This window comes from Syngnathoides biaculeatus, chromosome 7, assembly GCF_019802595.1.
Source record: "Syngnathoides biaculeatus isolate LvHL_M chromosome 7, ASM1980259v1, whole genome shotgun sequence".
NCBI lineage: Eukaryota > Metazoa > Chordata > Actinopteri > Syngnathiformes > Syngnathidae > Syngnathoides > Syngnathoides biaculeatus.
The window spans coordinates 8,523,244-8,535,933 of record NC_084646.1 but is presented as its reverse complement, the minus strand read 5'-3'; the positions used below and the strand labels follow the sequence as shown (position 1 = coordinate 8,535,933).

Genomic DNA, 12,690 nt, shown 5'->3' with positions numbered 1-12,690 from the left:
TGTCAATTTCAAACACAGAAGTGCTAAACTGATATTAATACTCTGTCTAGACAATGACGTTCACCAGTGAGAGCTATTTTTTTTTACAAAGTTAAGGGTGCTCCTGTCTCCACCACAATGAATACATTTAAGTCTGTCAATTGCATAAATAGATGTGCAAACTGCTTTTTATTTTTACATATATGTATACACACACTTTTTTGACATTTATATATACTCATCTTGCTGGCACAATTAATACATGTTTAAGTCTGTCAGGCTCTAAAACAGAGGTGGTAAACTGCTTTTAAATAGGTCTTTAACAATTATATACCAAAAGATTATATAAAGGATTCTGTTCCACATTAGACAAACATCATCAGTAAGACATATTTTTAGACTATAGGGTGCTCCTCTCGGTATACACAATGCATATTTGTAAGTCTCTCAATCGCATTAAGAGAGATCCACTAAGATCCTTTTCATGATATGAGCAAGAATGACAAAATGTATTTGATACTATACAAGAAAAATGATCAATGAGAGTTATTCTTTTACATAAACTTAATGGTGTTCCTCTTGCTAGCACAATGAGTAATATTCATAAAAATGTAAAAACTATTATAGGCATAAATCAGCGTATTCTATTTTATGAGTGAAATGCAGTCATCAGTGAGAGCTCTTTTCTTGATTTTTCAAAAGAGCTTCGCCAACTAGCACGATGAATAAATTCAAGTTTGACAACTGAGAAAACAATTTAAAACAGTACGGCGTGTCTCTTGTCAAGTAGACCCTCACCAGGGCGAGATGAGTGTACGATGTAATCAAGACAATAAAGTATATTCTATACTAAAATACTGTGCCTTAATCAGTAAGTGATATTTTAAACTTTTAAAGGTGCTCCTCTCGCAGGCGTTAGTGATTATGAATGTATGTTGAAGTCGGTCGATCTCAACCAAAAATGGCTGGTTCACTGCAACTTGAACAATGACAAAGTAGTGTCTAGTATTCTGTACTAGAAGAATACCTTCATCCGTGAGAGCTAACGTTTGAGCGTCCCTGCTTCCACAGGCCACCTGGATCACACGGTGTCCCAGAAGAACCTTCACCTGGACGTCACAGAGAGCAACAAATGACACGACGGTTCACGCGTGACGAAAGCGGCGACACCAAATGAAGCGTACAAGTTTAGGCCTCAGCTGCGTGGTGTTGTCGCCGTGTCCCAGGCGGCCATATTCCCCCAGCCCCCAGCTGTACAGCTCGCCGGAGGAAGTGATGGCGGCGCTGTGGGAGCTGCCGCAGGCGATGTCTCGGATGCGCTTGGTCTTCAGTGCCTCGATCAGCCGAGGCTTGTCGCAGTTCCTGGTGGAAAAATCAAACCAATGCGGTAAAGGCAACAACTGTCGTACACACAGGCGTATTTCTCAGTGATTGTCCGAAAAACTACCATAAGCACTGCCCTACATTGAAAAGCTAAATACCAATTAATTTCACGAAATCATAGTAGTTTACTTCCAACAGTCTATTCTTTTCTTTTCACAGCATTTCTTTTTCCTACATCGCTTTCAATGAGTGATTGTGTGATATTCAATTTTATGTCCCCTTTGAATCAGAATCTTAGGAATCAATCTCGCCGGCCAACGTTCCTTGAACTACACCAGCATTGGGACCGTTTCTTGAACCAATTTAAGATTTGCCTCAAATGGCCAGGGTGCTCCTCTCACTATTATGATGAAATATGTGCACCACATAAACAGAGTGAACTGCTTTTCTTTTTCCTCAACAACAATGAGAATATGTATTCTGTCCTAAACTAATTCTGTTTCTAGCTGGCCCACAATGTCAGCATTTTTTCCATTCTCTGAAAGGTTGGTCGGTGGAAAACTTGTTACAGCCAATTTATAAAATCTAAACAGGTCTAGACTGACAAACTATTATAAATATTTATGGGGTGCATCCGTTACTTGTGGTATTTCGCTGACGGCATCTTGGGGCTAAAGGAGCTATGTTCAAGTGAAGGGAGGAATTTCATTTGGTCAGGCCATAGCCAGTCTGCCATTGTGGCATCTGTAGCCAATTACAAACCTTTTCTGGTGAGCATCAAAGTTGGATTTTTCCTCTACACAGCAGGGCTCGGTACTGCCGCTAAATTTAATAGTCAGCAACTCTGGTGAATATGATTTTGATCCCCTCTAGATATATCCAGTTATATTGCACTTTTGTATACCATTGATGGCTTCTATATTTGCGGCGAGACAGTGCTCGTGTTTATTACTAAGCGATGGAAAAGACAAAAGTCCCCAGTAAAGGACCAGGTACCAATTGCACGACCCAACATTGGCATTACCTAATGTAAAAAATACAAAGCAGTAATTTGACGAGAGACGTACATTCTGCTGAAGTGTCCCAGCTTTCCGTCGTCACCCTCGCCCCAGGAAAAGACTTTTCCGTCCACGGTGAGCGCCATGGCGTGGCGTCCACCCGAGTGCACGGCCACTTTTTTCACCACGTAGTTGCTGAGCGCGCTGATCTGCCGCGGGATGGGGATGGTGCCGCTGGTCAGACCCAGGCCCAGCCTGCCGTTGGTGGCCTCCCCGCACGCGTAAATCTTGCCCTCCACCGTGACTGCGATAAGTGACGCGCTGATGGTACATCAACTCCAAGTGGCAACATATACTGTGTAACATTGCGTCATCTACCTGCAAAGAGACTTTTAGAACCGCCGGCGACCTGAACCACGTTGAGGGCGGACAGAGTTTCGGAAAAGGACGGCACCTTGATCTGTGAAGAGAAAAACGCGGCAGATTCGGATGATTCAATTGTGCAGATAACTCATTTCAGTCAGCAAACACACTGGAATCATCACAGACTGTTTGCTTGACTCGAGTTCGCGGATACACATAATTTGTTCACTGACCAAAGAGCAGCATATTTACCAAGCTTTAAAGATATGGTTGGAGTGGTTTACTGACTCGGGTAGGTGGATTTATAGAATATGGTTGTATGTTTGCCTACTTACCAAAGGAACCACGGACTCTGATATGCGATTTTAGCAGTTGAACTTGGAGCACCACTTGAAAGACTTTGGACTTGCATGATTTCGTTGGATTGGGTTACTGACTCAAGTTAAGGGAGACCCCAGAAATACAGCACACTCTGATGAATGATTCAACTGCATGAAGTTTTTGGAATTAGTGGAAAGACGAGATTAGTATGATCCAGTTGTATCAGTTTACTGATTCAACACAGCAGAACAAAATCTAAATAATTAGATGTGCCATTGATTTGCAACCAGTGCGCCCTGGAAAACTATCCAATTTCAATTCATTAGTCTGAAAATGAGATATTCACAAGAACTACTGTACCCCTGTCAATCTTGCACTTCCACATCAAGATCAGAGGGCTTACTTAACCCGTGTATTCACTTGTTGTAATATTTGTTTGGTGGTGTGCTTTTTTTTTTTTTTAAATATAAAACATGCGCCATGGGTCATTATTGGTCGAGATATTGCCTTAGAGGTTATTTAATGCACCTTGGATCCCTTGAGTCCTCCTAGCTGGTCCTTGTCATTCAGGCCCCAGACAAATACTTTAGTCCTGATGGTCGCGGATGACTCCAATCCAGAGGATTTCTTGCGAGCAAGACTAAAAAACAAAAATGTCAAAGATTTTTGATCCACAAACTAAGGTCACGGCCATAAAACAATTCGGCCTCGGTCACACCTCCCAGTGGCCGTTTTGTCATCTTCCTCTTCCTCGTTGTCTGACGCCAGGAAAGGGACCGTGCCCAGGTCCTCATCTTCCGCTCGGACGCGTCCCACGATGGCAAGTCCGTGGATCTTGCAGTCTATTCCGGAGCTGCGGCACTGCTTGATAGCGACTTCAATGTATCTGTGATACTGGGCCATGGGGAAGCACAGATTAATTATTTGACTACAGAACAAAGTAAAGTCAACCCTCACTGTACAGTGGTTTACTGTTGGTGCCCTCGCTATATCGTAGCTTTTTAAGCGCTCGCCCAACCCTGGTGTAGAATGTATAATTATAAACGTGATTTCAATGTGAACGGCTTTAACCAGACCAACCTCAGTGCAGTCGCTGAGCAGCAGCACGGTGGAGTCAGTGGGGTTGATGTTTATGGTCTTCAGCTCAGTTAACGTATTCAACGAGCTTCCACCTAAGCGAATCATGACAGGAAAAGATAAATGTCATTTTTTATGGCAGCAATACAAGATAAATATCCAAATGATACATTTTGAAAGTTAAAATGATCATTTTTACCCGAGACCACCACCAGGGAGGGCATATAACTGCTGTCTGCCGGGTCCACGACCATCTTCAGCCGATGCACAAGGATGTCTGGGAAGAGCTCCAGACGGATCCAATGCTGCAAGACAAGGCGCGTGGTGCAATATGTGCTAAATTATATTTTTACACAATGTGCCAAACTGTATTTCTGCATCGGGCAGAGAGAGTATTTGATGTTCACTGTGCAGAGAAGGAATATATGGGGTAGTACAAAACCCCTTTTTGGAGAAAAGAATGTGACACAATAGTACCAGTATTCAGTGTTATCAATTTTCTTTTTTTACCTTCCCCTGCGAGCCGGATGACTGCCAGCACTGGTCGCCAGCGTCGATGAGGCGCGAGGCCTGGTTGACCGAGGAGGACACGTTGAGACTCTTGACGGCCCGCGACCAGTCGTCGATCAGCATGCCGCGCTGGCTGCTGTGGTGCTTCTTCAGCTGCTTCCCCGAGCGGCCGCAAAAAGCCGGCGACTGGCCTGAGGCAAATTAATAGGAGCATTTCATCTTCATCATCATTCACCTTGACCAAAATTCAATATAATTGACTCATACAGTGACACCATGATTTAAAACTAACTAAAAATGTGTAATTATTGTTCATACGGTAGTATTTGTGTGCTGCGTGGATGCCTTTAAGGGTAGCGGCCTAACGAGTACCAATAGGAGTGGTTAGCCAGTGCATTTACATGTGAGCAAAAGGATGTGAGTTGTGGCTAACAGCAGCTCCTTGAGAGAGCGCTCATTGTTTGACTGTAGAAAATCCAACAGCAACTATGGCTCTTTTTGCCCACAGTACCTTAACTGCTCCGTGTTTTTCACTTCGCCCGAGAAATGGCGTATCTGAAGCTTACTTGTAATTCAAATTTTGACATGCAAAAAAATAAAAGCCCAAATACAGTGCCACTTTATTACTGTGTAAGTGTGCTCGCGTGTGTTTGGGACTAACCGGGCTCATTGATTCTGCCAAAGGAATGCCGAGTGTTGTGTTTGCGTGTCTTGAAGCAGTTTTCACAGAAGTCAAAGTCATCGCAGATTTTGCATTTGAAGCGGGCACCGTTGATCGGGAACATCTGGCACCCATCGCACCTGTGGTTGAAAAGCAGCGTGGCCATTTTAGGTCTGAATTTCGCATATCGTCCCTTGAAAGAATCTACACTGATGACTTAAAAACGTTCACAATTTTCTGAAAAAAAAATTGCCATCTGTCTAGGATTACGATTGGGACTCACTTCAGTAAAGTTTGTGGAGCATGGAAAAACGTTTACAGATCTGGTCTTAAAAGGGAGTGTAACCAAATCGATTTATCAAAACCATTTTCATATGCTCTCTCTACATTATAGATTTTCACTCATCAAGGGTGGCTCTGGAATATTCCTCCCTTAACAAACAGGGTTTCAATGTACAAGGCTTTCATTCGCATGCCGTTGTGACCCAACCTGACTCCGGGGTGCACGCTGGGCACCAGTTCCATCTCGGACAGCAAGCCAGTCCAGTGCGACTGCTGAGGGAAGTCCACGATCACATCTTTTCCGTTGGCACTGAAAGCTGAGTGACAGCCACAAACGTCTTCCGTTACGGACTTCCTTCTTTGTTACAAATCATCATTCATCAAAACGAAAATGCGAGCTTGCCTTTGACAACGCCGACGCTCCTGTGGGTGACAGAGCCCCATTTGTACTTTGGCGTGGTGACGGAAGGCTTCACCCTCACTTTGTCGCCAATCTTTATGTGCAAAGGGGAACTTTGAGGCGGGAACCCTGAAGGAACAAGTACATGAATGTGTTTACCAGAAATGAATAACCAAACGCATACAGCGGTTTTCCACATACTTGATTCGGCAAACCAATTCACCCGAATGATGTGGGGTTTTTTTTAAGTCAGAAAAATTCCTTTAAGTGAAGCATTATGCATGAATCATCTCAGACTGCGGTGTTCCCATTGAGTCTGCCAACTCAAGTTCTATTTTGGTGAGTCAGCTAGCATATGTTAATGAACCAAACCAAAGCAGCTCACCGAGCAGCTCAATGTGGATGTAGCGGACCCAGTAGGTTCCACCCTTTTGCTGCCAGTCGCACTGTACGTTTAAATCGTGAAGGCTGTCGCGGTCCAGCTTGATCACTTTGCCCACGTCTCCATCGTACACTTCCTCGTACGTCCGGCAGCATTTGACCATCATGCCCACCTGAAAGGAAATGTTCACGTCAACCACCGTCCATGGTAGGAGTTGGAAATCATCCTCTCACCTGTATATTCTCTCGAACGTAAACAGCGTAGTCGTCGTTGCTCTGAAAATCCGATCGCTTCTTGAATGTCTGGCTTTCCGTTACCACTGCGCCTGGAGGCTAAAAGGGAACACAGTAAAAAGTGGCTCAGAATCATCTGAACACAAGCCACCCAGAAGACTCATCGAACCCATGTTGATGAGGACTTCCTGATTCACAACCAAAATTCGAGTCATGAACCCAGTTAATCCAAGAACTGAAAAACGAATTGCACTGAGAGAAAAAAGGCAAAACTGATGGCGTACCACAGGAAATGTCGGCTCGGCGTCCTCCAGCTCCTCCAGCACTTCCTCGTCCGACTCTTCTTCCGACACTGTGTCAGCGTCTGAGACTTCTGAGGTATGAATGTCTGGATGGTCTAGCAGCCAGCCCACCAGAGCCTCGACACCTGAGGAGAATGGTAGATTCAATTGATGAATCAGGAATCAAGTGTAACATAGGTTGATAATGCAAGACAAATAGAATACAACAGTCCAAGTTGGCAGCAAATCCGCAAATTTAAGTCAATGAAACGGGATAACGAAAAATTCGAGCCTCTACTGTTAGTGGTGAGTCTATTAACTCGAATAAGTGAACAGAAGTGTGTGTGTTTCTGATGAGTCTGCCAACTCCAGTCAGTAACCCGATACAGAACGGAATCATGAGCCAGCCCTACCGGGGACACCCGAGGCGCTGCCTGTCGTCCCTGACAGTGACTTCAAGGCGAACTCAATGTTCTTCCGCGGGAAGCCCATCTCCATCAGCTGCAGAACGATGGGGAGAGGCGGGACGGGCGAGGTCTTGTGCTTCTTCTGCTTGGGCGCCTTGACCTGCTGCTGCACGGTGACGGGAGTGGTGGCCTCGCTGGAGCTGCTCTCTTCAAACAGAGGAGAGGACGGGTGGGCCGACTCCACGGCCAGGTACTGACACACCGCCAGGGCTGCGGCCTACGAGGAAATTAAATGGTCAACACCGTTAGTGTGAAGCAACCAAGTGCAAATACTTCATTATTGTACTTTTGTAGATATTTCAGACTAACCAGGCGAGGGTCATAGCCAGTGCGGATGGATTGGACTTGACCGTCAGGGTCTTTCAACTCACCTCCATCTCCCGACGGTCAAAAATGGCTTTAATGGGTGACGGCTGAGTAGCGGCGGACAGGAGCTGCTGCAGTAGGATCATCGGGGGAAGAGGACCCTCGGGGGACAGATCTCCAACGTCGGGTGATGACACCACCGCATCATCTGATGAGCAACAGTTTCACAAACCCAAATCATGACCTAGACACCATCTGAGCAAATACATAATTTCTGTAGTGAACCTTAAAAATGCTGACTTTTCAATTGCACTGGCAACATTTACTTGCAAGGCTCTTACCGCCGGGGTTGGGTCCGACGTCCACCACGGCTGCCTGGGAGAGGATCTGCCGCAGTTTGTCCTGATGCAAGAGCAGCGCCCGCGCGGCCTTTAGGATGTACAGCCTCAGCTGCTGCCAGCGCAGCAAGTGGATATCCACCTGGTCCGCTGAATGACACGCCAAAGATGTGACTACTTTAGTATGTCAAATGCTCCAGACCTTTTCTTCACCTTTGTAAAGAATCAGTACTGAGGTAGTGCTGAGTTACAAAAACCTGTTTGGGACTGCACCAGTAAATAATCCCCAATAGTTATTTTAATCGCGATAAAAGTGGGCTCGAGTGAGTGGCACCTGTAAGGCCTCGACTGAGGCACTTCTTCATCCGCTGTTTCTCCAGTTTGCTTCCAGCCAGGCTCACCAGCTGAGCCCAGACCCCCAGCATGGAATCCGAGAAGGGCAGGTTCTGCACGCTGAAGGATACCCCAGGACACTAACGGACATTAAAACAAAACAAAGAAACAAAAACATTAAAAACTCCTACCAAAAAATTGTGCCGTGATGAAAGCCTAGTTGAAAAAAAGGACATTAACATTGCCGTCTTCCGTACCGGTTTGAGGTGACTGAGGAGGCAGACCCGGCTGTTGCGCATTTCATGAAACTGTGCTGTGATGCGTCCTTTTGGCGTGATGCGTGTGACGGTGCCTTCGCCGTATTCCTCGTGGATCACTTGGCCGCCGAGACGCAGGCGCCCGTCGATTCCTCCGATCACCGCCAGCACCGCCATCAGGCTGCCCACCCTGGGGCCCTCGGCGTCGGGGAAATACTCCTCCAGGAAGCTCTGGAACGAGGAGGTGGAAAGTGTCAATGTGAGTCTAAATTAAAGTAGCATACAATGCAGTAGTTTCATAGAGGAACAATATTACACTCTTTATTAGAAAATAAACAATTCTTTTCAGACCATTTAAGTGAAATAGAGTCATCGCAAGTGTACGATCTTACCGCTTCTGACTGGCAGCTTGTCATAACATCTCTGATGGCGCTAAGCTGAGCGTTGATGTACTCGTTGATGAGACCGTTCCACTGAGTGAGGGAGTGCAGACTACGCAGGACGCCGACAATCTCCTCAGCCAGCGTGCTGCTGTGAGTGGCCGTCAAAGAGGCTTGAGGGCGGGACTTCCTGCGTCGTAGGGAACCCTCTGCCAGGGAGACGGAACAACTTAAAAAAAAAAAAAAAAAAAAGACCTCGTGTGTTCATTGGCAGGTATGTCGGACTTTACAAAACTGCGCACCTCGGAGCAGAGGCAGGTCCGACGAGCAGGTGCTCAGTAAGCTTCCCAAAAAATTGAACAGCTTCTCCACCAGGAACCTCATGTCCGAGGAGCGCTCTAGCTTGTCCCACGAGGGCAGCACGGCTTGCAAGAGACGCAGCGCGAGGATCTGGAAATGCACACAAACAATAAATAACAAAAAAAAAGGCACAAAAACAACAACAACAAAAAAACATAAGAAAAGGTCAAGAGGAACATGTAAATTATCAAAATTGCTATATATTTAATCAGCTGCAGATGCGGACGCATTTATTTATATTAGACTGATGTTAAAGTGGGTAATGGGTAAAAAAAAGATTGGTTAAAATGACAAAAGGTGAAATGAAGAAAAAGGAGGAAAAGACCAAGGAGGAAGATAAATAACAACAAATGATGACAAAGAATGACAATGTAGAAAATAGATGACAGTGGAAGGCAAGACCATAAGATGAAGGAAGATGCCTGACAAAGAAGGAAAGATAAGAATAAAAATATGGGAGAAAAAAGAATGAAAGAAAGATGACGACAAAGGAAGACGAAGAAAAAGACTAAAGACAAAAAAAAAGATAAAAGGTGACAAAGGAAGGCTAAAAGAACGAGAAGGATGAGGGAAGATGAGGACAAAAACCAAGCAAGAAAAAGCCCAAAATAAGATGACGACCAAGAACGGAAGACAAAGAAAAAAATAAGGACACAGATAAAGACAAAGACAAGGAAGTCGAGCAACTGCAAAAAACAAGAACAAAGAAATTATATTGTGTGAACAACAATAATACCAGCACCTCACGTGCATATTTTTGTTGTTAATCATACAAAATGTGTTTTTCAGCCAATTACTCATTTGCATAATTGGTAGAACAATCAGTTTCAAAATTATTCAACAGCGACTGCGACTTGTGAATTCAGACCTGCTTGAGACTCTTTTATTAAGACTTTTACTTGTGTGGCATCGCCGGGCCTCACCTGTCGCTGCAAGGTGACGGCGCTGAAGGACTGGTTGCCCTCCACAATGCGGATGAGGAGGCCGATCCACGCCGAGGTGCTCAGCGTGCTGCACATTTGCGGCATGAGCGCGATGCTGCGGATGAAGCCCAGCGTGCACCAGCTCTTGTGCTGCTCCCGGGACACCAGCCTGTGAGTGTGACACCCTGACAGCAAGCGAGCCGGTCAGAATTACACCGAGCGCCTTTTATTTCTTTTCAACAAACATGAGCTACCGGTCTTGTCGTTAGCCACGCTTTCCACGAGCATCCTGAGGAGGCCGCAAAGGGTGCGCGTGGCGTCCGTTTGCAACACGTCGGCGTGGATCCCCGAGGACAACGCTAATGTCTTGAGCAGGTTGACGGTGCTCGTTAGCATCATGGCAGTTGGGTGGCTGCTCTTTTCCACTGGCTCGCCTTCTAGAACAAAGACAAGAAAGTTCTAAAGGGGCTACTGAGGGTAATGAGCTCCAAACCCACCTGCAATCAGTAAAAAGCATTTTAGCTCACGGGCCACATTCGTTCGTCCCCGTTGGATCTGAAGTGAGCTGGACCCAGTTTTGGTGCAAATAATTACAAATGCATGCGAAAACATTCACGATCATCATATTACTCTTAAAATTACTAACTCAAAAAAAAATGTTGTAATTTCAAGATTATGAATCAGTGTTTACATTTACAAATGCAATTTACAGATGACATTGAATCTATATACCGTATGTCATGTCATTATCCAAGCCGCTCATCCTCACAAGGGTTGCGGGAAAGCTGGAGCCCATCTCAGCTAGCTTCGGCCGAAAGGCAGACTACACCCTGGATTGGTATACACTTTTCATAAAACATATTTTCAAGATCTAGAAGTCACTCTCAATTGTCATTAATTTCCACATCCGTCTGGAAATGTTGACAAACTCAAATGACTCATCACACAAAGTCAAGTGAAAATTGCACTGAAAACGTATACATCAAATTTCAAAAAGATGGGACAGCGCATCGAAAAAAAACCAAAGAAATGTGTTCTGCCAAACCAACCTCTTTTGAACATAAGCTGTTGACTAAATTTTTGCAATCTTCCCCGTCTTCAAATATTTCTACAGGACGTGTTCGTTTTCACAGATTTCCATGCTTCACAGCGGAACGCGCACGTGAACTGACCCGCGTCGTCTTCCGTGTCAGAGTCCTCGGCGGCCGGCTGGACGGCGGGTGGCGGTTCGGCCAGCTTGAGGTCGTACTTGCCCTCCTTCCCCATCCGATAGGAGTTGGTGCTGCTCGTGTCCCACTGGACTCGGATCCAGCCGTCCTCGCCCAGCTCGCCGATGACCCGGCCGAGACCCGGGGCCGGACCGTCCTGGATGCCAAATGTACGACGTACATTAAGAAAACATGCTGCCTACAACATTTACCACAATTAAATACGTACTACATCCATACCTGATCTCCCCATTTCCAGTCGACCCCCCTCATGACCCGGGTGCCTATTTTCATCAGGGCCGCCAGCTCCGGGCCGGAGGCTGGAACGGGCGTGGGGGCTGCCTCCTTCCTGGACTCTTCCAGAACGGTGGCCGAGCCGCCGTGCGCTGACAAGCTCAGATCTTCATCGAGGCTGTCGGTGCTCGGTCCTGGTGGACAAGTCACATGGGTCTCAATTTATTTTTCCTTTGACACCACCTAAAAGATTACTTTATGCTCCAAGTACCACCATCACGATCTCTATTCAAATATTCCAATAAGTACACCTAACATTACTGTACCATTATGTATTCAACATTAACATTATATTGAAATGTAAGAAAATGGTAACAAAAAAGAAAATGTATTTGTGCAGTGATTACTTTCTCAGAAATTGAAAAAAAAAGTAGTTAATTAAAGTGAAATAAAAAATCTCAATAAATGTTAAAAAAAAAAAAACAAAGTCCTTCAAGATTAAGTGCAAATGTATTTAAATTCAAAAATTACACAACTGAACTGTAGTGATGCTTTTATGTACTGTACAAAAACTAGAGGGAAAGAAGGAAAATAAATTGTAAAATTAAAATGTATTTCACATAAGTAAAATTTAACCTAAATGTTTAAACAAATTAGAGCATTAAAAGTTATTGCACGTGAGTTAAATTGAACCTGAATGTTGGAAAATGAACAGTTCTTAAAAATGCAAATGTAGTCCACTTCAAAAAGTTTTTAAAAATATGTCACTAAACTGTACTTATGTATGAAATGCGCCTTGCCTTCCGCTACTAAAGGAAGCCCATAAAAATTCGGTATAAGAAAATTTAAAAAAAATGGACACCGTACATAAAGGATAAATTAAAAACTGTTACCTTACAATTACAACAAAGTCCTTAAAGATTAATTGTCGATGTACTGATACTGAAGTTAAAGTTAAAATGAGCAGTACCTTGGCAGTGATTCTTTTAGGTGCCATGAGAGGGAGCCCGTGTACCACTAAAGATTCACTGCCTTAGCCTGCATAAGATTGATGACGTCTACGATGACGGCGAC

At 44.8% G+C, this 12,690-nt stretch overlaps 1 protein-coding gene across 3 annotated transcripts in view; it reads right to left on the bottom strand.

The window, feature by feature from the left end:
* The window catches only part of herc2 (HECT and RLD domain containing E3 ubiquitin protein ligase 2), a 54,962-nt gene that overhangs the window by 21,553 nt on the left and 20,719 nt on the right, over window positions 1–12,690 (bottom strand). For 2 of the 3 annotated variants that reach the window (XM_061825557.1, XM_061825558.1), the window contains exons 36-61: window positions 11,623–11,810; window positions 11,347–11,539; window positions 10,429–10,611; window positions 10,175–10,359; window positions 9,194–9,341; window positions 8,904–9,100; window positions 8,512–8,742; window positions 8,256–8,394; window positions 7,925–8,071; window positions 7,649–7,791; window positions 7,224–7,494; window positions 6,814–6,956; window positions 6,530–6,628; window positions 6,300–6,468; window positions 5,918–6,043; window positions 5,723–5,831; window positions 5,233–5,372; window positions 4,572–4,762; window positions 4,261–4,366; window positions 4,065–4,156; window positions 3,703–3,878; window positions 3,513–3,624; window positions 2,679–2,760; window positions 2,370–2,604; window positions 1,164–1,341; window positions 1,007–1,088 (exon numbers count right to left, since the gene is read on the bottom strand). In XM_061825557.1, coding sequence (XP_061681541.1) covers window positions 1,007–1,088; window positions 1,164–1,341; window positions 2,370–2,604; window positions 2,679–2,760; window positions 3,513–3,624; window positions 3,703–3,878; window positions 4,065–4,156; window positions 4,261–4,366; window positions 4,572–4,762; window positions 5,233–5,372; window positions 5,723–5,831; window positions 5,918–6,043; window positions 6,300–6,468; window positions 6,530–6,628; window positions 6,814–6,956; window positions 7,224–7,494; window positions 7,649–7,791; window positions 7,925–8,071; window positions 8,256–8,394; window positions 8,512–8,742; window positions 8,904–9,100; window positions 9,194–9,341; window positions 10,175–10,359; window positions 10,429–10,611; window positions 11,347–11,539; window positions 11,623–11,810 — 4,065 coding nt within the window. The remainder of the gene's footprint in view (window positions 1–1,006; window positions 1,089–1,163; window positions 1,342–2,369; window positions 2,605–2,678; window positions 2,761–3,512; window positions 3,625–3,702; window positions 3,879–4,064; window positions 4,157–4,260; window positions 4,367–4,571; window positions 4,763–5,232; window positions 5,373–5,722; window positions 5,832–5,917; window positions 6,044–6,299; window positions 6,469–6,529; window positions 6,629–6,813; window positions 6,957–7,223; window positions 7,495–7,648; window positions 7,792–7,924; window positions 8,072–8,255; window positions 8,395–8,511; window positions 8,743–8,903; window positions 9,101–9,193; window positions 9,342–10,174; window positions 10,360–10,428; window positions 10,612–11,346; window positions 11,540–11,622; window positions 11,811–12,690) is intronic. The other variant, XM_061825559.1, reaches the window with a different exon arrangement.